We start from the raw sequence: 23,924 nt of genomic DNA, 5'->3' as shown, positions 1-23,924 counted from the left end.
TTCAACTTTCTTCCTCTTTTACAACTTTTTCACCTTGCTTTTCAATGCAGTTACCTTAATAGCATCATTGAAAAAAATTACTCATGACACTTGTTAGAAATGGTAAAGCAGATTTTACTCAAGGGGGACCACGGTGGTAGGTACAGGGAACACTGCAATGGGATCTTGCAGTGGGGGATGGAGATTGAACCCAACTCAGATTCCAACAGAGGTGATTTATAACCAAGGAGGAGGGTGGGGCCAGTGGATAGGAGAATACTAAACAGAAATATCAAGGATAAGGGGTTTATGGCTAAACTAATTTGATAGGATTATTCTTGAAGACAGGCCAGGATAAGAGAGGACAGAGTGGTCAGATACTCAGGTGAAGAATTTTCCCTAAACTGATTTTAACAGGATTTTTGCTTCAACTGGATTCAACAATAATACAAAGAGAAGCCCAAGGTAGTGCCCATTCACTCGGAGGACCAGAGGAGTGTGACTAAAGGAGTCTTTGTCAGTATTCAATCAACTACTGCCTTGCATCATGACTTAAATGTTTCATGTGTGTGTCTCTAAAGATTACAGTAATTTCTGGAGAACAGATTCTCTCAAGTCAAATATGAAATAAACATAACAGAGGGCCAGGTGCAGTGGCTCATGCCTGTAATCTCAACACTTTGGGAGGCTGAGGCAGGTGTATTATCTGAAGTCAGGAGTTCGAGACAAGCCTGGCCAACATGGGAAAACCCCATCTCTACTGAAAAAAAAAAAAAAAAAAAACAAAAACACAAAAATTAGCCAGGCGTGGTGGTGCATGCCTGTAGTCCCAGCTACTCAGGAGGCTGAAGCAGGAAAATCACTTGAACCCAGGAGGTGGAGGTTGCAGTGAGCTGAGCGTGTGCCACTGCACTCCAGCCTGGGTGCCAAGAGTGAAACTCTGTTTCAAAAAAAAAAAAAAAAAAAAGACATAACAGAGAAGGGGAACCATGATGGTAGGTATAGAGAACACTGCAATGAGACCTTGCAGTAGGGTACAGAGATTGAATCCAACTCAGACTGGTCAGAAACAAGGCCTCTCAGCGTGGCTACAATAGATGCCCTCAGAACTCTGGATCCAGTCGACATGGCTCACCCTGACATTCTGTCTACATTTCCTCAAAACTGATGCAAAGTCATCCAGCTTATCGGAGCCTGGAGTGTCCACTTGCCACAAGAAACATAATAGCTACAGAGACAAAAGAGCTAGTTAGTGGGCATTTGGGAGTTTGCCCAAAAAGAGGAAGAATACCTAGGAAGTAAAATTAAAAACAGAACACTGCCAGGAAAGGCCACTGGCCAAAGACCCTGGCTGGACCAGTTACTTAACAATCCTCTGGTGTCTCTACTCCACTCACTGCATGAAGAGATGCACCAAGACAACTGAGCATCTGTGACAGCTGCTGGAGAACCATCTCCTCAGGAAATGCAAACACATGCTTTACCCACTGGCCCAAACCCCTATTTAGATTATATGCAGATCACTCTCTCCTTGGATCCCTTCTGTCATGTGGGTTAAAATGCAGTACATTAGCTAACATAATAATTTGAGGAAAATTTTATCAAGGTAGATGTCAGAGATATGGTGAACAAGATATGGAATGTCTGCATGGCAGAAGCACACAGTCTACTTGGAGGAAACATCAAATAACCAGACAAGTGGCTTCAGTGTGGTTAAGTGCTATAAAAGTCACCAGATTACTGCTCACATGCACGTGAGACAGCAAGGCACCTGAAAACCTTGAAATGTACATTCCTCTTACTGAAACTGGGAAAAATCTGCATGCAATAGATTGAGAGGAGCCACTATGTGAAGGCACCCATCCCTAGGGTGGCTCAGGAATTTGAGTGAACTAAGTTCAGTGACCTGGGCGTGGTCATGACTGATGTGATGATTCTAAGAATGAGAACCTCATGGACAAGCAGAGAAGGACTTTTACAGAAGAATAAGAGGGCTGGGCACAGTGGCTCACGCCTGTAATCCAGGCACTTGGGGAGGCCGAGGCAGGCATATCACTTGAGGCCAGGAGTTTAAGACCAGCCTAGCAACATGGTGAAACCCCATCTCTACTAAAAACACAAAAAGTTAGCCAGGTTTGGTGGTGTATTCCTGTTGTTCCAGCTACTTGAGAGGCTGAGGCAGGACAATCGCTGGAACCCGGGAGGCAGGGGTTGCAGTGAGTCAAGATCATACCACTGCACTCCAGCCCGGGCAATATAGCAAGACTCTGTCTCGAAAAAAGAAACAAAAAAAGAGTGAGGTAATTAAGAATTTGAGGATGTTTATTCAATGCTATTCCTGGGAAACAAGGACTGATTTGAGGAAAACAAACTGTCCAGTTACTAGAATTACTTACCTCTGTGGTGGAACAGGGCCCATTTATCAGGCCATAAACTCTATAGCTACAATAAGGATTACACCCTAGTGATTTTAACTGTCTTATGGCTCATATGCAGAAAGGCTGGTTTCTCTCTCAAAGTATCAGTTTTATCTACTGTTTCCATTTTATTTATTTCACTCAAGAAGTTCTGGAAGGTACTCAATTAAAGACCTCTACATACTTTTATATATCACCCAATGCAATACTATGTATTAAAATAACCTACTGAATGAATGCCTTAGTTCCCGTACTGTTACCTTATGTTCAATCCACTTTATTGAATTTGAGATGCTTTTACTTTAATACCTAATTGACCTTTAACTGGAATAACTTCTACTGTATTCACTTTTAAATTTATTGATGTCCTTCCATTCTGTCAAATAGCTAAAATATAATACCTAAAGGTACTAAAGAATGTATTTTCAGAAACCAGGTGGTCTTATATAAAACTAAGTATTTTATGAGCTACTCCTTTCTCTTTTATTTATTTTATTTATTTATTTTATTGAGTTGGAGTCTCACTCTGTCACCTAGGCTGGAGTGCAATGGCTCACTTGGCTCACTGCAAGCTCCACCTTCCAGGTTCATGCCATTCTCCTGCCTCAGCCTGGGACTACAGGTGCCTGCCACCATACCCGGCTAATTTTTTTTTTTTTTTTTTTTTTTTTTGTAATTTTGGTAGAGACAGGGTTTCACCGTGTTAGCCAGGATGGTCTCGATCTCCTGACCTCATGATCCGCCCGCCTTGGCCTCCCAAGGTGCTGGGATTACAGGTGCTAGGATTACAGGCGTGAGCCACCGCGCCCTGCCACTCCTTTCTGTTTAAGTTCACACAGTTCAAATTATTTTCTAAACACTAGGTACCTGATAATTTGATTCCTAAATTACTGATCATAGAATACTCCCCCAAAAATATACATTATATTCTTAATAGGTCACTTTTGTCTTCTATGGAATATACAGTTCTAAATACCCAAATATAATAACCTATAACTTCACAATAAAATCTGTCCACCTGCCCTAAATGAATGCGAAGGAAACCCAGCTGCTTTCTTACCTCAGTTTTTAAAGTAAACGTTAATCGCTTAAATATGAAGTTTTCAAATAGGCAACATTATCTAATTCATATGCTCACAGAATCTAAAAATACTACTATTACTATAACTCAAACCCAGATTCCCAATTTAACTAAAGGGTTATATCTACTCAAAAAAAAGTCATACATTTAACTGACAAATAGCTTAAATCTTAAGCGTTAATGTTTTAATCTTGTCTAAATATCTCAAGCAAAAAAATGTGCTCTTTATAACGTCATACATCAAAACTTATTTAAGGAAAATGCTGGCCCAAGCTAATACAGAATCTCCGGAAAGCGGTAAAACTTACAAATATTCAGCTGACAAGTTTACATTAGCATTAAATAGCCACCTCCTCCAAAAGAAAAAAATTATGATAACTGACCACATAATAAATAACTATAATATTTACTCTTAGGAGCATTACTCATAAAGCCCATGTACTATATTAGTTCACTTTAAATTCTTTATAAGTTATTTTTGAACTCAGATTTAAAAACCAAGAAAGCATTTTTCAAGACTTTAAGGAATTTATAAATTTTAGTGGTTCTGAATGAATCACAAGCAGCTCTCATTTGCCAATTTATAAATAATCCAATCACTGCTTATAAGCTCTAAGGCAATCTATTAAACCCCTTCCAGGACTCTGTAATTGCTGACTCAATTAAGAGTCAGCAACTGAATAAGAGCAGCTATGACAAAACATTCCAATCATTTGTACTTGGAATGTATTTTTTTAACTTCCCTTGACATGGGAGTGAATGAATTCACAACCAAACAAAAAAGGCAGTCAGTCACCATGGTCTCCAATCTTGAGCTTTTATCCCTATTTCCATCTACTCAGGATTCTTTTCTGTTAGATCTAAATGCTCAGGTGTGGAAAGATGCCCAAGACATATTAGGGGAGAAAAACAGGCAAACTGCAGGGAAAAAACCCAAAATATAAGGCCATTTATATATAATAGGAGGAGAGAAAATACCTACAGCAATTGCTTGTATATTCATAGAACATTTCTGAAAGAATATAATGTTCATAGTGGTTATCTCTGAGAAATGTGACCAAAGGGTTCCAAGACAGACTGAGTTGGGAACTTTTCCTTCTCTTTATGACCTTTAATATGATTTTAACTTTTTTTTTTTTTTCTTGAGACGGGAGTTTCACTCTTGTTGCCCAGGCTGGAGTGCAATGGTGTGATCTCGGCTCACCGCAACCTCTGCCTCCCAGGTTCAAGCGATTTTCCTGCTTCAGCCTCCCTAGTAGCTGGGATTACAGGCATGTGCCACCACGCCCGGCTGATTTTGTATTTGTTTTTTTTAGTAGAGACGGGGTTTCTCCATGTTGGTCAGGCTGGTCTCGAACTCCGACCTCAGGTGATCCACCCGCCTCAGCCTCCCAAAGTGCTGGGATTACAGGCATGAGCCGCTGCACCCGGCCATGATTTTAACTTTTTACCATGATTGTGTACTACACTTATAATAGTAAAGATATTTTTTTTTGAGAGACAGAGTCTCGCTCTGTCGCCCAGACTGGAGTGCAGGGGTGTGATCTCTGCTCAGTGCAACCTCCGCCTCCCGGGTTCAAGCGATTCTCCTGCCTCAGCTTCCCAAGTAGCTGGGACTACAGGCGCACACCACCACACCCGGCCAATAGTAAAGATTTATTTCTTCCCTGCTCCTCACTATATAAAAGACCCTGGAAGCACAACTTCTTGCCCCAGTGCAAAGCACCAGCCCATAACGAGCAATCATCAATAAACTACGTAGATGCCACCTCTTTCCTGAGATGCGCTATCAAAGACTTGTCTTGCTTTAAAAGAGTATCTGATGCAAAGGTGCAGAAGAAAAAAAGAGAAAAGGTAATAATGCCATAAAATGCTATTATCCCCTATTTGCTTGATTAGGTCATCGCATACTTCAAAAGCTTAAGTTTTTGAAACAGGTAAAAACAGCCAACATTAGTAGGAGGTCACTTAAAATATATGCAATAATAATAGAAAAAAACTAACCCAGACAGGAAAATTAGGGTTTAAACTATACACAGGCTGGGCATGGTGGCTCATGCCTGTAATCCCAGCACTTTGGGAAGCCGAGGCGGGCCAGATCACCTGCGGTCAGGAGTTCGAGACCAGCCTGGCCAACATGGCGAAACCCAGCCTCTACTAAAAATACAAAAATTAGCCGGGCATGGTGGCAGGCACCTGTAATCAGGTTGGTGGTCTCAAACCTGGCAGCTACTCTACTCGAGAGGCTGAGGCAGGAGAATCGCTTGAACCCAGAAGGCGGAGGTTGCAGTAAGCCGAGATCATGCCATTGCACTCCCAGCCTGGGTAAAAAGAGTGAGACTCCATCCCAAAAAAAAAAAAAAAAAAAAAAAAAAAAGAATCCATTTCAACTCCTTATCCATTTCCACAGTAGTACTACTTTGGAAAAAATTTAGAAAGGCTATGTTCAAGAGGTAGCTGGCAAATATGCCACTCCTTCCACCTATGGCAGGCATGGTTGACAAATTAGGTCATTCTTTTCCACACCCCCAGGCACATATCTTCAGAATCCTCCTTAACACAGTGCTACCAAGAGAGATAAAGCCCATTTGCCCTATATGTCTTATTCCTCATCTCACAGTTTTCTGACAATTTATCAGGGAAAGCTAGGGTCAGATTAATCTCTTCAGAATATATAAAAATGAAATGTTTATTTTTTAAAGCATTTCACTGAAATCAGGAGTTTGTGTTCCATTCTGCCTTGGGGGGTCTCTGAACCAGGTACTAATTTCTATAATACAAACCTACACACTTCATGTCAAACTCTAAAAGCTCATTAGATACTTTAGGAAAACCAAGTGCTTCTGAATGAACGAAGCTAAGAATAAGCATGAGAAAGGATTCTACAACCCATTATTCCATACTTGGTGGAATAAGCCAATAAATGCTAAATGTCTACAGAGTAATTTTAAAAGATTTTTAAGCCGGGCGCGGTGGCTCACGCTTGTAATCCCAGCACTTTGGGAGGCCAAGGCGGGCAGATCACGAGGTCAGGAGATCGAGACCACGGTGAAACCCCATCTCTACTAAAAATACAAAAAAATTAGCCGGGCGTGGTGGCGGGCGCCTGTAGTCCCAGCTACTCGGAGAGGCTGAGGCAGGAGAATGGCATGAACCCGGGAGGCGGAGCTTGCAGTGAGCCGAGATTGCGCCACTGCACTCCAGCCTGGGCGACAGAGCGAGACTCCGCCTCAAAAAAAAAAAAAAATTTTTAAATGCTCAAACCAGATGTTCTTATACAGGATATACAAAGCAGCTTCTGCAGAAACCAGACTCAACCAGCTAATGACAATTACACTGTGCACAGATTGAAATGCAGCTGTTTTTCAGCAACTTTGTTCCTTGATTATACCCGGTTGTCAGAAACTATCCGTTACCACTAACAATGTTAAGTCACCAAAAATTTTTAAAGTACTGTTTTAAAAAAAAAAGAGAGAGACTCCCAATGTTGTATATTTGAAAACCTAGATGACACACTTGACAAAAACAGCATTTACACAATCATCCAAGTTATATATGAAAACAAACATTTCATCACAATTGTACAAGCCTTGTTATTATGATCAGGGAAACCTAAGATGGTCTCAAACCTAGCAGCAAGGTCTAGAAAGCACTCTCTGAGGCTGAAGTCTCAGTCTCACAACGCAGACTGTGTCTACAAGTCTCACAACACAGATTGTGTCTACAAGAAATCTTCCCAAAAGAAACCCATAAAATCATAATTAACTGCAGAGCTAGAGAGGATTTCAGAAACAATTTAAAATAATTTAATCCACCTTTCCTACTTTTAAAGAGGAGTACATGGATTTCTGCATGTTTATCAACTTGCACAAACACACATAAGTAGATCTAGTGCAAAGGCAGTAGCAGAACCAAAGACCAGTTCCCCAGGTGGGTGGGCGGGCACTCTCCTCCTGTGCCAGCCACCTCCTCCCAGATTCCTGTACCATGGGCTTCTTCCTCCTGGATGTACACTGGGATTTAAAAAGACGTCATGTGAATGATTAAGGCCATGAAACGTTATCAGAGAGCAAAAACTGAAAATGTAGTCAATGAACAACAGTCTGTTAACTTGGAAACTGAAACACAGATTCATGGCAAGATGGTCACAAATGCCACTCATTTTGCGTAGTGAAGCACACAAAAGGTAAAGCGGGAAGAATGTGTCAGCAGTTCCTTAAACACTACCACAGGAGTATGAGTTCTCCCGGAGTGGCAGGCATTAACTTCTGATTGCTGTGACACATACGCCCTACTTGACATTATCTCCCTCTGTAGCGGAACCCAATCTTATAATACATATCCTCTTACACAGGGCTTCTTAGCTTGACCCCCCTGGAGGGTGTGAGAGATGACCAAGGTATTTGTTCTTACACATTTTATCCTCAAAAGGGATCTAGGATCAGAATCCCAGCTACTCCAGAAGCTAAGGCAGGAGAACTGCCTGAGACCAGGAGGTTGCTGAGCCATGATCATGCCACTGCACTACTGCCTGAGCAACAGAGAGACCCTGCCCCCGCCAAAAAAAAAACCGCCATTGCACTCCAGCCTGGGCAACAAGAGCGAAACAAAAACAACCCACAGCCCTCAGCGTAGCCAACTACCTCCAAACAAACTTCTAATTTCAACTTGTATTTTCAAGTTCCTAGAAGGGAGCTCAACCACCAGCAGAAACAATTAAGTAGCTGCTGTGTCTTACTATAAATCTGGGGAGGCCAGGGAGTGATGGCCAAAGTGGGCAGAACCTTTGAGCTCAGGAGTTCGAGAACAAAGAAACACAGCAAACCCCATCTCTACAAAAAAACACAAAAAACTAGCCAGGCCTGGTGGGGGATGCCTGCAGTCCCAGCTACTGGGGAGGCTGAGATGGGAGGATCAAGTGAGCCCTGGAATTCATACCACTGCACTCCAGCCTGGACAACAGGCTGGACAACAGACCCTGTCTCAAATCAATCAATCAACCAACCAATCAGGGGTCAACAGCCTGTTTCTGTATGGTTTTTGAGCTAAGAGTGATTTTCACATATTTAAATGGTTGAGGGTAGAAGGCCAAAGAACATTTCATGACATATGAAGTTTATAAAAACTTTACATTTCTACATCCATAAATATCACGTTCACATTCATTTTACCCATGGTTGCTCTGGCACAACTGCAGACTTGAGCAGTTGTGACAGACCATATGACCCACAAAACCTAAAATATTGACTACCTGGCTCTTTACAGAGAAAGGCAACTGATCTGTCCTATAAATCAACCGATGAGTAGTATGATGTTTATAAACCACCATTATGTGTGTTTAGTTCAATGTGAATCAGTTACCAGGTGCTGGACAAGTACCCCAAAGCTTACAAAATTAAGGATCAGACACAATCACTCCTTAAGAAGTCCCTAACTATGTATGGCCGGCCATGGTGGCTCACATTTCTAATTCCAGCACTTGGGGAGGCTGAGGCAGGTACATCACCTGAGGTCAAGAGTTCGAGATCAGCCTGGCCAACATGGTGAAACCTCGTCTCTACTAAAAATACAAAAATTAGCTGGGCATGGTGGCACACGCCTGTAATCCCAGCTACTCGGGAGGCTGAGGCAGGAGAATTGCTTGAACCCAGGAGACAGAGGTTGCAGTGAGCCCAGATCGTGCCACTGCACTCCACCCTGCGTAACAGAGTGAGACTCTATCTCAAAAAAAAAAAAAGTCCCTAACTAGAATAGGCAATAATCAAAAGGAGGGCATTGAGGGAACCTCTAAGCAACTTAAATAAAGGCCACAGTAAAACCAGTGGGTTTTTCTCAAAAGAAAACCCCTGAGGCTCCTACTTGGAGCCAGTGTACACAAGTTTTAAAAACTTCTAACAAGCTTCTTACTTGATTTTCAAGTTAATGACCAACAAGCAGAAAAATCACTGTTCTCAATAGGCATTTTAACTACAACACATGGTAACAGTGGCAGTAAAAGGATCACAGAGAAATCATAAAAAGAAGTCACCAGAACTTAAACTAGAATCCAAGGATGTACTTAAGGAAACACCCATGTTTTCTGGGTGTTTCAGTTTCCAGTCTCCAACTTAAAAAGTTACAAACCACCAACACTCAGTCTCTACATGTTAAGTGCATCATTGCATTTCCACATGGAAATAACTGATGCTCATAAAGATGACAAAGAATAATCAATAAAAATTTTAAATTGCATTTAGTGCACTTTGTGCTAAATTAAAGCAAGCCATGAAGTTCAACCTCAAGCAACTTGCTAATAACATTGTTATTTCTTGTTCCTTACCCTGGTGTAAGTGGGAAACAAAAAAAAAAGAAGAAAGATTATTTTATGCCTCAGTGTGGACCCACACCACTGAAATCTTCACTTCAAGTTAAGTGCTTATAAACTCTCATGGAAGATGCCATGAATTCTCAAATTAATAAAATCTCCTGCACAGGAGACACTAAATGATCAATAGTTCAAAATATTACCGCCACCAGCCACACGGGTGCACACTTGTAATCCCAGCTACTCAGGAGGCCAGGGCGGGAGGACTCAGCTCTGGAGTTCAAGACTAGCCTGGGCAACCTGAGCAACATAGTGAAACCTCATCTCTCTAACAAAAAATACACAGACAGATGCCAATTGTGAGCGCCTTCCAAGTAATAGAAAACTGGCCAGTCACGGTGGCTCACACCTGCAATCTAGCACTTTGGGAGGCCGAGGTAGGTGATCACTTGAGGTCAGGAGTTTGAGACCAGCCTGGCCAACATGGTGAAACCCCGTCTCTACTAAAAAATACAAAAATTAGCCAGGCATGGTGGCATGCACCTGTGATCCCAGCTACTCCGGAGGCTGACTCACTTGAACCCACTGCAGTGAGCCGAGATCCCACCACTGCACTCCACCCTGGGTGACAGGGCAAGAACCTGTCTCAAAAAAAAAAAAGAGAGAGAGAAAACTGTAGTTTACTTCCCTCAACAAGTAAGCCCCCAAAAATCTAAGGTTTTAAAAATTAACTTTCTTGGCCGGGCGCAGTGGCTCACGCTTGTAATCCCAGCACTTTGGGAGGCCGAGGCGGGCGGATCACGAGGTCAGGAGATAGAGACCACGGTGAAACCCCGTCTCTGCTAAAAATACAAAAAAATTGGCCGGGCGTGGTGGCGGGCGCCTGTAGTCCCAGCTACTCGGAGAGGCTGAGGCAGGAGAATGGCGTGAACCCGGGAGGCGGAGCTTGCAGTGAGCCGAGATTGCGCCACTGCACTCCAGCCTGGGCGACAGAGTGAGACTCCGTCTCAAAAAAACAAACAAACAAAAAATTAACTTTCTTCAACTGCTCTCTATCACATTATGTCTTACCTCTACCTGAAGAACCAAAGGCAAAAAGTAAATACTGAATTCATTTTAGAGTAACCAAAATTTGGTCACTGAACATTTACTGTGTGCACATCGTATACTATGGGTCTAGGGGATTAAATGTAAAAATACATGGCCCCTTTCCCAGTGATAAAGGCTTTCCATCCCAAGTCTGGTAATCTTTATGTTTGTGCTTTGAGGTGAGGAAAGGATCCTTAATAATCATTCAAGTCCTGGGCTGGGAAAGGCCCCATCATAGCCAAAGTTTAGCATCAATTTCTTCCATTCTATTCCATGACACCCAACCTTAAACTTACAAATTGTCACTTCTATGTGTAATTAAAAAGGCCCTCCAAGATCATTTTCTTGCATTTATTAGGAGAGCAGAGTAACTTGCTTCATCAGGGCTATGAACTGCAAAAAAAGAAAAGATCAAAATAATGCATACACCCTCATGATCACAAACCAAAGTTTTCATATGAGAAATACACTAGGCAAAGGACAATAGACTCAATTAAATCTCAACTTTCTGAGATCAAAGATAAAAAGAACATAGTAATGTCCAGATTGTAAATACATGGTCATATAAAGTGCTGCAAGGACTTGAAAATGGAGAAAACAGATTTAACTTTAAGACTTTTAAGGAAACAACTTACCTGTCTCAGGAATTAAATTACTTTGCTAATTTAAGATTGCTGATACCTTCTAAGAAACTGGAAACTCCAAGCAAACCCACCCTTCATGTTTAAAAAAAAAAAAAAGTATTGTTGAATATGGTGCCAATTCTCTAAGTTAAAGGCTTGTACAAGGGAGGAAATAAGTTTAAACGTGACATAACTTTCACTGTTTTATCAAGCTAAACCTCTTAATGCCAACCCAAATAAAAAGCAAGGTGTGTTCGCTAATATGTCATACTGCCCTCTACAAGATATGTTTTATAAACCTCATGGGAAAACCAGTTTTATAATGCAAATTCTGACAGACCATTAACTGTAATGCTGTAACAGGTGCCCCATAATACTAAATTACAGGGAAGAGCTTCACAAACAAGAAAGTAAAGAAGGAAGCAGAACTGTGACAGATTCCTATGCCTCCTCTTCACTCTGACCAAACCCTAAAGAGACAGGATGTAATCCGTGTTTGATATCTTGATGTTTACTGTTCCAACCACCTCAGTACTGAAACACAAACATCTGATAAATCTTTTTCCAACAAGTCTGTGGAAAGTAACATCAAGCAAGCAGATGATCTCCAAATCTAAGATTTCCAAATTACAATAAATACCATTTTGAGTTCCTGCTTTTTTAAAATCCAGGTAACTTTATTTCCAAAGGCTTGCCTCCTCAGTGTCAAAAAGTTACTTAAGATTGCCGGGCGCGGTGGCTCACGCCTGTAATCCCAGAACTTTGGGAGGCCGAGGCAGGTGGATCACGAGGTTAGGAGATCGAGACCATCCTGGCTAACACGGTGAAACCCCGCCTTACTAAAAACACAAAAAAATTAGCGGGTCGTGGCGGGGGGGCGCCTGTAGTCCCAGCTACTTAGGAGACTGAGGCAGGAGAATGGTGTGAACCCGGGAGGCGGAGCTTACAGGGAGGCGGAACTTGCAGTGAGCCGAGATCGCGCCACTGCACTCCAGCCTGGGCTACAGAGCAAGACTCCTCTCAAAAAAAAAAAAGTTACTTAAGATTAAAATCGACTTAAGTCGATGCAATAAATGGTCCTTTATTAGGCAGTGGTTTAGACAAAGCTTCTCTATTACATTCTGGGGCTAAATGGGGAAATCTGGACATGTCACAGTAATAGATTATATTAAAACTAACCAAGCTAGCTGACAGAAAAAAAAAAAAAAAAGGTCCTTAGAGCTGGGTGCGGTGGCTCACGCCTGTAATCCCAGCACTTTGGGAGGCCAAGGCGGGTGGATCACCTGAGATCAGGAGTTCAAGACCAGCCTGGCAAACAAGGTAAAAACCCATCTCTACTAAAAATACAAAAAATTAGCTGGGCGTGGTGGCGGGAGCCTGTAATCTCAGCTACTCAGGAGGCTGAGGCAGGAGAATCGCTTGAACCTGGGAGGCATAGGTTGCAGTGAGATCCCACCATTGCATTCCAGCCTGGGCAACAAGAGCAAAACTTCGTCTCAAAAAAAAAAAAAAAAAAAAAAGTCCTTACAGATGGTATATACATGTATTTCATTTTTATTAAAACACACATGTACATGCATAGAAAATTATCTGAAGGCAATACAGTAGTCATCTATGGATGGTAGCAATTTGTTTTTATATTTGTTTCCTTGTATTTTCTAATTTTCAAAAACGTACATGTAACACTACTTGTGTAGTAACTTTTCAACAGCTCCTTGAAGTCAAAAATCAATATCGGTCACGTGCCTACCATACGCAAGACGCAATGGAAATCTACTTTTACTCTCACCTAGTCCTCCAAGTTTGTTTTTTAGGTCATCTTTCTTCCCCAACCCCCTAGGCTAAGCAACAAAACACATTTCCTCAAACTCCCTCTAGGTTTTCTCCCTCTAGTTTCACCCAGACACACATACTTTTCATTGCTATCCCTCTATTGATAACTAATATAAGCAAAGCACTGGTTTACAGGCAGAAAACCAGTCAAGTGAAGCTGGGAGAACTAAGAAGGTGGGTTTTTTTCTCTTTTAAATGAACACATACCTACCTTTGTTAAAGCTAAAATATATGTGCAACCAACCCAACTTTTACTAGCAAGCAGTCTGTAATCTTAAAGGTGGAATCAAGTTGAAGTTCTACCTTACTTTCAGACACTCCCATTATCTCTGCTAAATAGGGACGAAAGGAAATAGGAAACATAACACTTCAACAGCTTAAAATTATATTTATTCTACACATTAAAATGACAATACCAAGTAAAAGACACTTAGAGAAGTATGCAAACTTTGAAGAAGACAGCAAAATACCAAGCAGAAAGTCATCTGACTTACAAGTGACCATAAGTAGGCTGGGCGTGGTGGCTCACGCCAGTAATCCCAGCACTTTGGGAGGCCGAGGCGGGCGGATCACGTGGTCAGGAGTGGCGACCAGCCTGACTAATACGGTGAAACCCCGTCTCTACTAAAAACACCAAAAAAAATTAGCCGGCCGTGGTGGCACGCGCCTGTAGTCCCCGCTACTCAAGAGGCTGCGGCAAGAGAATCGCTTGAACCCAGGAGGCGGAGGTTGCAGTGAGCTAAGATCATGCCACTGCACTCCAGCCTGTGTGACAAAGCGAGAGACTCCGTCTCCAGGAAAAAAAAAAAAAAAGTGACCGTAAGTAAATGAGACTAAGATCTTTGGGAGAAAAGGACAACAAAAATTCTGGGTTGCATGTACTTGCTAAGAGTGTTACTCACAAAACATCCCATTTAAGTCCCCCCACATATGTTACCCACCTACAACAAATTATTACATCAAAAGTGTTAAGTCAATGTAAGTATGGACATATTGAATGCTCCCTTTCTCCACCTGTAAGTGATTAAATCTTGATCAGTTATGATTTGATCAAAATGCAACTTACTATAAAATCTGTAACCACTGGGGAGTCACTACCTAAATCAGCTTTCAGGGAAATAATTTCCCTCTATCTTAAAACTAGTTCATTAGCTTTGAAAAGTATTAGCCTTGAGCTACAAGTAGCAAGAGAGCCAGCCTTCATGGCGGGTAGTATAAAAAGGAAAAATAGTTCACCTAATAAAAAACCTTTGGGAAAGAACCCCCTAAGCATTCCCATTAATGGAAACCTCAGATCCTCTCCTACTTTCCTAAAAACGTAGCTGTCTCAGGTCATTCACTGCAGCTGTCATTTTACAAAAAAAATTTAAATTTCCTCTTGGCCGGGGCAAATAGAGGGCGACAGCCCCTCGCCCCCGCCGAAGCGAGGCAGGGCGCCAGCCCCCTCGTTACTAGAAGGCAAGCTAAAGCTCCTTTTAAACGGTCTCCGGATGACGACGCATTCCTAACGGGTTTCGAAGGCATGTTTAAATCGCCCGCTTTTTTGTTTGCTCTCAGCATTCACCGGCGCCGGGACTGCGGCCGCCCCCGCCGGCTTGGGGTGGGAAACCTGGAGCCAGCGGAGCCTGGCGCGGGGGAAAACGTGGGGCGGGGGGAGACCCGGGACGCGCCGAGCCGGGGTTGAGGACTCGAGAATGAGGAGCTCTCGTGGGAGGGTGGCGGAGTGAGGGGGGGACGCGAGAAGGCTGAGGATCCCAGCAAGGGGGGGCACCCCGGGGTTGTGGGGGAGCTGGGCCGCCGCCCCGCAGCGGCGAACGCTCCGCGCGGCTCCCGCCGCCCGCCGGGGAATGCGCAGGGCCGCGGCTCCGCGCGGCGCCGCCCCCTCCCTCTTTCCCAAACCTCCTCCTCCTCCTCCTCCCGAGGCGACAGAAACAACAGCGCGGGAGGAGGGGAAAGTAACTCCCGGCACCTCCGCCGGAATTACCCCCGGTGCAGTGATGACACCTTCTCGTGGCGCAACCAAGCCCCGCTCCCTCCGCAGCGGCGTCCCCGCCGCCGCCGCCCTCTCCATTTGAAAGTGGCCACCCCCCGCCACCGCAGCTCCTCCCGCCCCGCCGCCGCCAGCTGCACCAATCCGCTCGGCCCCAGTTGCAAATCAAACGCTCCCTCGCGTCCAGAAGCCACTTGCGCCGCTGGAAACGGCCGCGCCGTCCCCCTCCCCGAGTCCCTCCGGGGCGGCACCTTCGGGCTGGGGCGGGCGCGCCGGCGAGAAACGGTTTTAAGATGGGGGCGGCGGCGGCGAGGAGCTCCGAGCGGGCTCGGCTCCCGCTCCCGCCCCCAGACAGTTCTGGAAACTGTGTATCACCTCTGTCACAGGAAGCCATCCGGCGAGGAAGGCGGCACGGAACCAACAAACAAACGCCTGCGGCCGCCCGCCGGAACCGGCGCGGGGACCGCGTCGGGCTTCGGGCCGTTCCCGGGGCGGGGGCGCGGCGGCCACCCCCGCGCCGCGGGCTTTGTGCGGGGCGGGCGCGGCGGGCCGGGCGTCCCCGCCCCCGCAACCCCCCACCCCGGCCCGGGCGGCGCAGCTGGGACCGTTAGGTGACGCTCCGGCCGCAGCGGAGAAGCAGCGCCTCGGCCGCAGCCCGCCCCCATTTCCACACTGGGCCGCCTCTCCTCAAACGCCAGAGGCGGGCTACAAAAGTTGGCCCCGGGGCCACCCAGCACCTGCCCACGTGCCGCGGAGGCTCGCTCCCGAGTCTCCCCCGGTTCCCTCCCCCGCCGCCCTCGGCCGCCAGGTCACCTATTACCGGTGGGAGGGGAGAGAGGCTGCTATTTAAACGCCCGCGGAAGTTGAGGCACCCCCACTGGCGGGTGCCGTGCACCTGCCTCCCGCCGCCGCGCTCCGCCACTTTGAGCAGCAGCCGCGTCCTCAGCCCCGCCTCCTGCCCGAAGGCGGGCGGGGGGGAGCGGGAAGGAGGTGGAAGGGATCGAATTTCTCCAGCAAATGGGACCGTTCCGACAGGATTCGGTTCCCCGGTCAACATTCCACATTCCATCCCTCTCCCGCATTTGCAAGCCAATGCCGAGCAACCCGGAAAGCCTGCTGGCTACCGAACAACAGCCCCCAACTCGCAAACACAGACTCACAGGCACAAGACACGTGCACTGAAGGGCTCTGCAACTTGCAGTCCTGGGGTACACACTACACGTTCATTTAAGGAAGCAAGGAGACTAAGATACCCCACCCCCACAATTTGCAGATGGTGCCAAAGGTTGCAATTTGCAATCCCCTTTAAGTTCATGATTAATCGGTACTTTGCTCTACCAACGCCAACTCCTACCCCAGTTCATCGATTAAGGGGTTTTACACTTTACAAGCAGTCGCGCTGTAAGCAAAAGATCTGATCACTGGAAGCCCAATTCGGAAGAATCTAATTGCCAAATTGTCCCCCCACCCCCACCCCCCTCTCACTGCCCTTGAATTGATGCAATGAATATTTTGGACATGTGGTGACGCGGTGACAAGAGCCAGGGCTGCGGCCACCACACACAGATGTACCTACACACACCTATGTTTGGACAAATACAGTCCCACCACACACACGGTCTCACACACTCTGGATTCATATATGTACGCGAACCTGCGTTCTGCCATTGCCATCTGTCTACCAAGTTGCTACTATGCTTTCCACTTTCATGCAGCCTAATGCACTTTGGCTTTCCCAAAAAAAAAAAAAAAAAACCTATAAACTAAAGCCAACTTAAACTAGGCTTCTGCTACTAAACGCGTTTAATTGATGATTTCACCTGAAAACCGCGTGTTCTTCGCAAATCCAAAAGAAGAAATAGCTCTAAGTCTTCAGCCCCCCAAATTTGAAAAAAAAAAAACATAATAAAACTTACTGATCCAACATAGATCAATTCTCAGGATCCAAAAATCATCCTCTCCTCCTCCTCCTCTGGCCCCCGCCCCGGCAATGCCCAAGTTACTGGTGGGATAGTAACGCTGCGCTCAGCGGCTGCCTCCCTCCCTCCTCGCTACATATCGAGAACCCAATCTTTTGGCGCCATATTAATGACGTACTATATTATTTCCACTAGGCAGCGACCTTCGGCATTACTCCCGAGAACTCCCGAGCAAAGCAACAAAACCATCAAATATGGCTGAGCCTCTCGGCTCGTCCTGCAGCCGCCGCCGCCGCCGCCGCCGCCGCCGCGGGACCGGGACGCGCACACGGACCCACACGCGGACACGCGCGGACACACGCGCGGCGCGCCCACCCCGCGCGCTCCCCGAGGCCCGCGCGCGTACCTGCTGCGGAGGGGTTCGGCCAAGGCGCTGGGCTGGGCGCCGCTCGCTCGCTCGGAGCTGCATGAGTTCGGGCCGCGGCGGGCAGGCGGGCGGGGAGCCGGGCGGGCCCCTGCTCTCGCCGGCGCGCACACACCGGGCACTCGCGCACGGAGGCACTCTCGGTCTGGCGTTTGGCTTGTTATGGAGGAAGGACTATGTGAATCAAACTCATTTCTGGGTCACTGCTGCCACAGGGGGGAGCACTTTAATCCCTTGCCAAAACGAGAGGGTGGGGACGGGAGGGCGGAGGGAGCATGCGGGAATCCCGCGGCGCTGGGGGCTCGGTCCCTCGTTAACTCTTCGCAGCCCTCTCCGCAGCCGGCTCAGCCTGTGCCAGTAGGGGCTCGCAAAGAACGGCACTGTTCAGCTCTTAGTCTCTTTCCTTACTTCACCCACCTTGTGAGCCTAGAAATTCTTGAGGTGTCTCCAAGCAGGGAAGTGGGTTTTTAAATTAGTCCCTTCAAACTCCTGTCCCAGTTTCAACTCTTGTCTGACAGCTAGAAATGGATTCTTTTAGAATAGTTTAAAATTACGTAGATTAAAATATGGCTATTAAGATGTGTCATTTGGGTGAAAGGTTTTATTTTTAGGCTGAGTGGCAAAATAGTTGTTTGTAGTAACAGTTTTAGGGAGTTGCACATTAGTTTGACATTTTTAAATATAGGTAATCCAATTCCGAATAACATCTTTACCTAAATTTGTATGGAAGTGATCATTGCAAATGAGCATTAATCCATTAGAAGATATTATTTATAAATTGACACCACTTTATGTTACACACTACTACAGAATTGGACATCTTCTCCCAAATATGAGGAGTGAGCCTAATGCTAAAACTAGAATTGCAGACTAGTATCAGATCAGTCATCAGAGATTCATTTGGGGGGTATTTATCTGTAAAAATGAGTGGTTACTGATTTTCTGCAGAAGACAAGCTTGCTTTTTCATATAGAGGGCAACATACTTCTTTCATGGATTCGCCTAGGGAAATAGAGGGGTATATGACATTCAGCTTCAATAAGAAAAAAGTACGGATTAAAAACTCCCATTCAGGCCGGGCGCGGTGGCTCACGCCTGTAACCCCAGCACTTTGGGAGGCCTAGGTGAGCGGATCACCTGAGGTCAGGAGTTCGAGACCAGCCTGACCAACATGGAGAAACCCTGTCTCTACTAAAAAATACAAAATTAGCCGGGCATGGTGGTACGTACCTGTAACCCCAGCTACTAGGGAGGCTGAGGCAGTAGAATCGCTTGAACCTGGGAGGTGGAGGTTGTAATGAGCCGATAATGCGCCATTGCACTCCAGCTTGGGCAACAAGAGTGAAACTCCGTCTCAAAAAAAAAAAAAAAAAATAGGAACAGTGATCACTAATTACAAAATTGAATATCGAACCCAAAAGGCATATGTATCCACAGGAAGAATCTTTCTGAATATATCAGGTTTGATTTCATGTAATCCCACACCAGCCCAACCACCCATATCCAGAACATTATAATCTGATAAATGCAACAAAACAAAACTAATTGAGCCTTTCAGTTATTTTTCAGAAAACAAAGTAAGCCAATGGAAATCCTAAGTACTGTATATGTCCTCTCCTGTTTCACTAATGAAGAGTAGAAAGACTCCCTGCCAGTCCTATTCACGTGTTCACTTAATCCTGTTCAAAGTGATCACACATGTAAAGCACTGTGTTAACTATCATTATTACTATTCTTAATATTGCACTTCAGTTATTGTTATTTTTATTGGTTCACCTTGTACATACTCTCCGTAGAAGTTAAAGTACACAGGCTTTGTAGCCAGACATGGCTGAATCTAGCTCTATCAGTTACCAGTTTGTGTGCCTGTGGGATAAAAGAACTTTATCTGAGCCTCAGTTTACTTCCCTGGTAATAAAATGAAGTTAACAGCTGGCCCGTAACTTGAAGGGTTGTTAAGAGGAATCAGGCAACCTCATAACAGTTCAGGAGTAGAGGCCCTGGCAGTAGGAGGTTGTCCACTCCCTTGGCCATCACTCAACTCTTTCTTGGTTTTCTCTCCATCAAAAATTGCAACTTTTCTAAATTCCAAACAGCCTTACTTCACGCATTCGTGTTAAGAAAATTTTTGCCGACCGGGCGCGGTGGCTCATGCCTGTAATCCCAGCACTTTGGGAGGCAGAGGCGGGCGAATTACGAGGTCAGGAGATCCAGACCATCCTAGCTAACACAGTGAAACCCCGTCTCTACTAAAAATACAAAAAATTAGCCAGGCGTGGTGGCGGGCGCCTGTAGTCCCAGCTGCTAGGGAGGCTGAGGCAGGAGAACGGCGTGAACCTGGCAGGCGGAGCTTGCACTGAGCCGAGATCACGCCACTGCACTCTAGCCTAGGCGACAGAGCGAGACTGTCTAAAAAAAAAAAAAAAAATTTAACTCACATTTGCTGCTTACTCTTTTACTTGCTTTTTCTATCAAAAACATCAGGCACCAACGAAAGTATTGAATAAAATGGATGACAAAAATAAAGGGATAAAATTGCACACAAACTCCCCACACTGACACATTGAACAGGACTGAAGGTGCCATGTACAGAGTCTCAATTATGCCATGGCTTCAGAATACCCATGGACTGAGACAGTGCTATGTGCTATAAATAGCCCTGGACAAGAAGTCAGGAGATTCCCACCAACTCCCAATGTGACTCTTTGGGCTTTAGTTTCCCCACTGAGATGATAGGAAAAATAATGTCTAAGGCCCCTTTCTCTTTAACATTCAGTCATTTCTGATTTTCTTACCAAACTTAGAAACGTGATGATTATTTGAAGAAATGGCGGACAACTTGAATCCATAAGGAACATGTAATATTTTGTCATCAATGATCAGCAGTTGGCATTTCTTAAATAATAGGTGTCTCTTGCCATCAGACCACAAAGGAAATTCCTATACAACCTATTTCTAAAATGGGAAAGGCAATGATACGGTTTGCCTTGCGGCAGCACAGATAATACAGCCTAGAATAAGAAGTACTAAGCTGGCAATTAGGAAAGCGAGTTTCTGATTCCACTCTGTCACTTACTGTCTTACCTTGCCAAATCATTCCGGATCATCATTTCCTAGTCTCTGGAATAGTTCTTTTTAATTCACACCTTATTATCAGAGATGAAAAGACGTTCAACAAAATAGCTACAGGGTACTCAGTGTAATCGAAATATCAAGATTCTAGTCTTCCCTGTTCATGGTGATAATTACAATTCTGTATATCCTGTACATTCTGCTGTAGTCATAAACAGTTTAATTATTTTCTTCCATAATAATGGGTTTTTATGAAATAAAAATTTGGATATTTATATTGATATTCCTGATTTTGAAACAAGACTTGATTAAACCTCTGAATGTTTACTTAGTCATTTCATTTCATCTACTTCTCTGTAGGTAAAGAATTATAAGGCCTTGATAAGAGATTCAGAATTGTTCATATTTGAAATGAAGGGATGCATACACTAAAGTCCTATATTATCTCATTCCTTTACGGAAATGAGCAAGAAATTCTTACTGGCAAATACCACTGTCAGTTGGTATACATTCCGACAAGATAATTTTTTTTTTTTTTCAAGATCGGGGTCTCTGCCACCCAGGCTGGAGTTCAGTGGTCCCAACATGGCTCAGTGCAGCCTCCACCTCCAGGGCTCAAGCAGTCCCCCCACTTCAGCCTCCAAATTAGCTGAGAACACAGGCATGAACCACCACACCTGACTAATTTTTCATATTTTTTGTAGAGACAGGATTTCACCATGTTTCCCAGACTGGTCTCAAACTCCTGAGCTTAAGCAATCCGCCCTCCTCACTCTCCCAAAGTGCTGGGATAATAGGCATGAGCCACTGCGCCTGGACCCAGAGAGAAGAATTTTTTTTTTATTATTGTAAAAGGGCAATCTTGGATAAAATGGGTTGTATCCTAAAAGTTTATTTGCATGTACTTTAATTTTTTGGAATTTTATGCCAAAAATGTCTTGTTACTAAAGAGGGCTTAGATTGTTGTTTTAAAAATAATTTTAATAACTAAATGATAAAAAATAACTTTTTATTTTTCAACCGGGCATGGTGGCTCATGCCTGTAATCCCAGCACTTTGGGAGACTGAGGCGGGTGGATCACTTGAGGTCAGGAGTTTGAGACTAGCCTGACCAACATGGTGAAAACCCATCTCTACTAAATATAAAAATTGGCTGGGCGCAGTGGCTCACGCCTGTAATCCCAGCACTTTGGGAGGCCAAGGCAGGCGGATCACAAGGTCAGGCGTTCAAGACCAGCCTGGCCAACATGGTGAAACCCCATCTCTACTAAAAATACAAAAATTAGCTGGGCGTGGTGGCACATACCTGTCATCCCAGCTACTTGGTAAGCTGAGGCAGAAGAATTACTTGAACCTGGGAGGCGGAGTTTGCAGTGAGCTGAGATCTCACCACTATACTCCAGCCTGGGTAACAGACTGAGACTCTGTCTCAAAAAAAAAAGAAAAAAAAAAAGAAATTACCCAGGCGTGGTGGCGCATGCCTGTAATCCCAGCTACTTGGGAAGCTGAGGCAGGAGAATCGCTTGAACCCAGGAAGCGGAGGTTGCAGTGAGCCGAGATTGCACCATTGCACTGCAGCCTGGGCAACGAGAGCGAAACTCCATCTCAAAAAAATAATAATAATAACTTTTTATTAACTTTTTTGAGTAATATTGTATGAGGGAGGGATGTAGTTCAAAGAGAAATAAGGACATATAATTTTTTTTTTAACACCCCTTGTCCTAATGTATGGTACATATAATTCTGAACAAGAAAAGTCGAGAGCCACAGTCAACACCTATCTGAACTCCGTGACACAGGAGATGAAGGGTAAGAGATTAGGACTAGAATTCCCTGTCTGACCTGTTGATGAAGTCACCAGTCCTGAACAACGTTTTAGCTCCTCCAGGCAGGTCATTACAACCTCCAAATATATGGAATATTTGCTTCTTGTTGGTGTCAGTACCAACTAAATTTTTTTTTCTTGAGATTCTTTCTTCCCCTTCTTTTTGTTTTCCTTTGCTTGCTTTTCATTTTGATTGTTTTAATTTTGTTGATTTCCATAATTTTAGTGAAAGTAAAAATGTCAAAGAGAAATAAGTATGAAATGGGATAAGAGGAGATAATTCCACCAGATGAAAATGACCAAAGCTGAGGAGGTTCAAAATAAGTAAAGCTCTTCCCTAATCTTGAAAGGAATACATGATAATGAAATTTTGAAAATTTAGAATAATGAAGTAATAAAACTCAACCATATGGATAGCTATTATAAACATTGTCCATTTTTTGGTCTTTTTCTATGCATTTTTCATAAAATTGGAATGATGCCACACATTCCATTTTACATCCTTCCTTTTCACTTACATCTTTCAATTTTCCATTTGGGTATTAAATACTTTTATGCAATGTTTGTGCATTTCGGGTCTTTGACCCCCTCTTTGTTATTATACCTTCCTCCACAGGTTACTTTGGCTATGCATTCTCATAGCTACTCTCCCTGGACCTTGTCAACTACTGGAAATTTCTGCCGTCTTTATTATCAAACTCAAGTATCACCCATTTTGACCACTACCTTTCAGATTTCCAAAGTCTATACATCCCACCTTACCCTTCTTTTTATCTGAAAGTCCTCTGACCTACCCCTCCAGCCTTTTCTTACCAACAACAGAACGGATGTAACTCATAAGGGCTCTGATCATCAGCAGCAGCACCTGAGAACTTGTCAGAAATGCATTATTTCCAGCCCCATCCCAGACCTACTGAAACAGAAAGTGGGATCCAGCAATCTGTGTTTTAACAACCCTTCCTGGTAGTTCTGATCCACACTCAATCAGAAAAACACTTATGTAGGTCTCACTCCCACCTACCACCTCTAACCAACTGTTTTCTGAACTTTCTTGTCTAATGTTTCTTCATTCCTCAGACAAATGTGTTAAGCAATTAGTATGTCCCAGGCACAGGGCTGGCTAGGCACTGGAGACAAGGTAAAACAGGCAAATAGGCCTATTCTCTGTCCACAGGCCAGTAGAAAATATTAAAAAGTGATTACAATAAACTCCAGGGTTTGGGGGAGGCATATAGCATACACCTGATCTGCCTGCTGGGAAGAGGGTGGTCAGAGAAGACATCAGTCTAAAAATAAGTGACACTAAAGCTGAAACCCGAAGGCATCAGCCAGGTGAGGAGGAGGATGGGGGCCAAATGTTGACTTTTT

The 23,924-nt window shown here is 44.4% G+C and overlaps 1 protein-coding gene across 3 annotated transcripts in view; it reads right to left on the bottom strand.

The window, feature by feature from the left end:
* Positions 1-17,801, bottom strand: part of JADE1 (jade family PHD finger 1) — a 64,877-nt gene extending 47,076 nt beyond the window's left edge. For 2 of the 3 annotated variants that reach the window (XM_058436754.1, XM_032147178.2), the window contains exon 1: positions 17,642-17,801. Coding sequence is in view for 1 of the 3 variants with exons in the window: in XM_058436755.1 (XP_058292738.1) it covers positions 13,821-13,830 (10 nt within the window). In the remaining 2 variants the exon portion in view is untranslated. Of the gene's footprint in view, positions 1-13,820; positions 14,084-17,641 lie in introns of those variants that run through there. The other variant, XM_058436755.1, reaches the window with a different exon arrangement.
* Positions 17,802-23,924: the final 6,123 nt, after the last annotated feature.

This window comes from Hylobates moloch, unplaced genomic scaffold, assembly GCF_009828535.3.
Source record: "Hylobates moloch isolate HMO894 unplaced genomic scaffold, HMol_V3 SCAFFOLD_3, whole genome shotgun sequence".
NCBI classification, from domain to species: Eukaryota; Metazoa; Chordata; class Mammalia; order Primates; family Hylobatidae; genus Hylobates; species Hylobates moloch.
The sequence above is the reverse complement of the archived record's forward strand: the minus strand, read 5'-3'. Positions and strand labels throughout refer to the sequence as shown.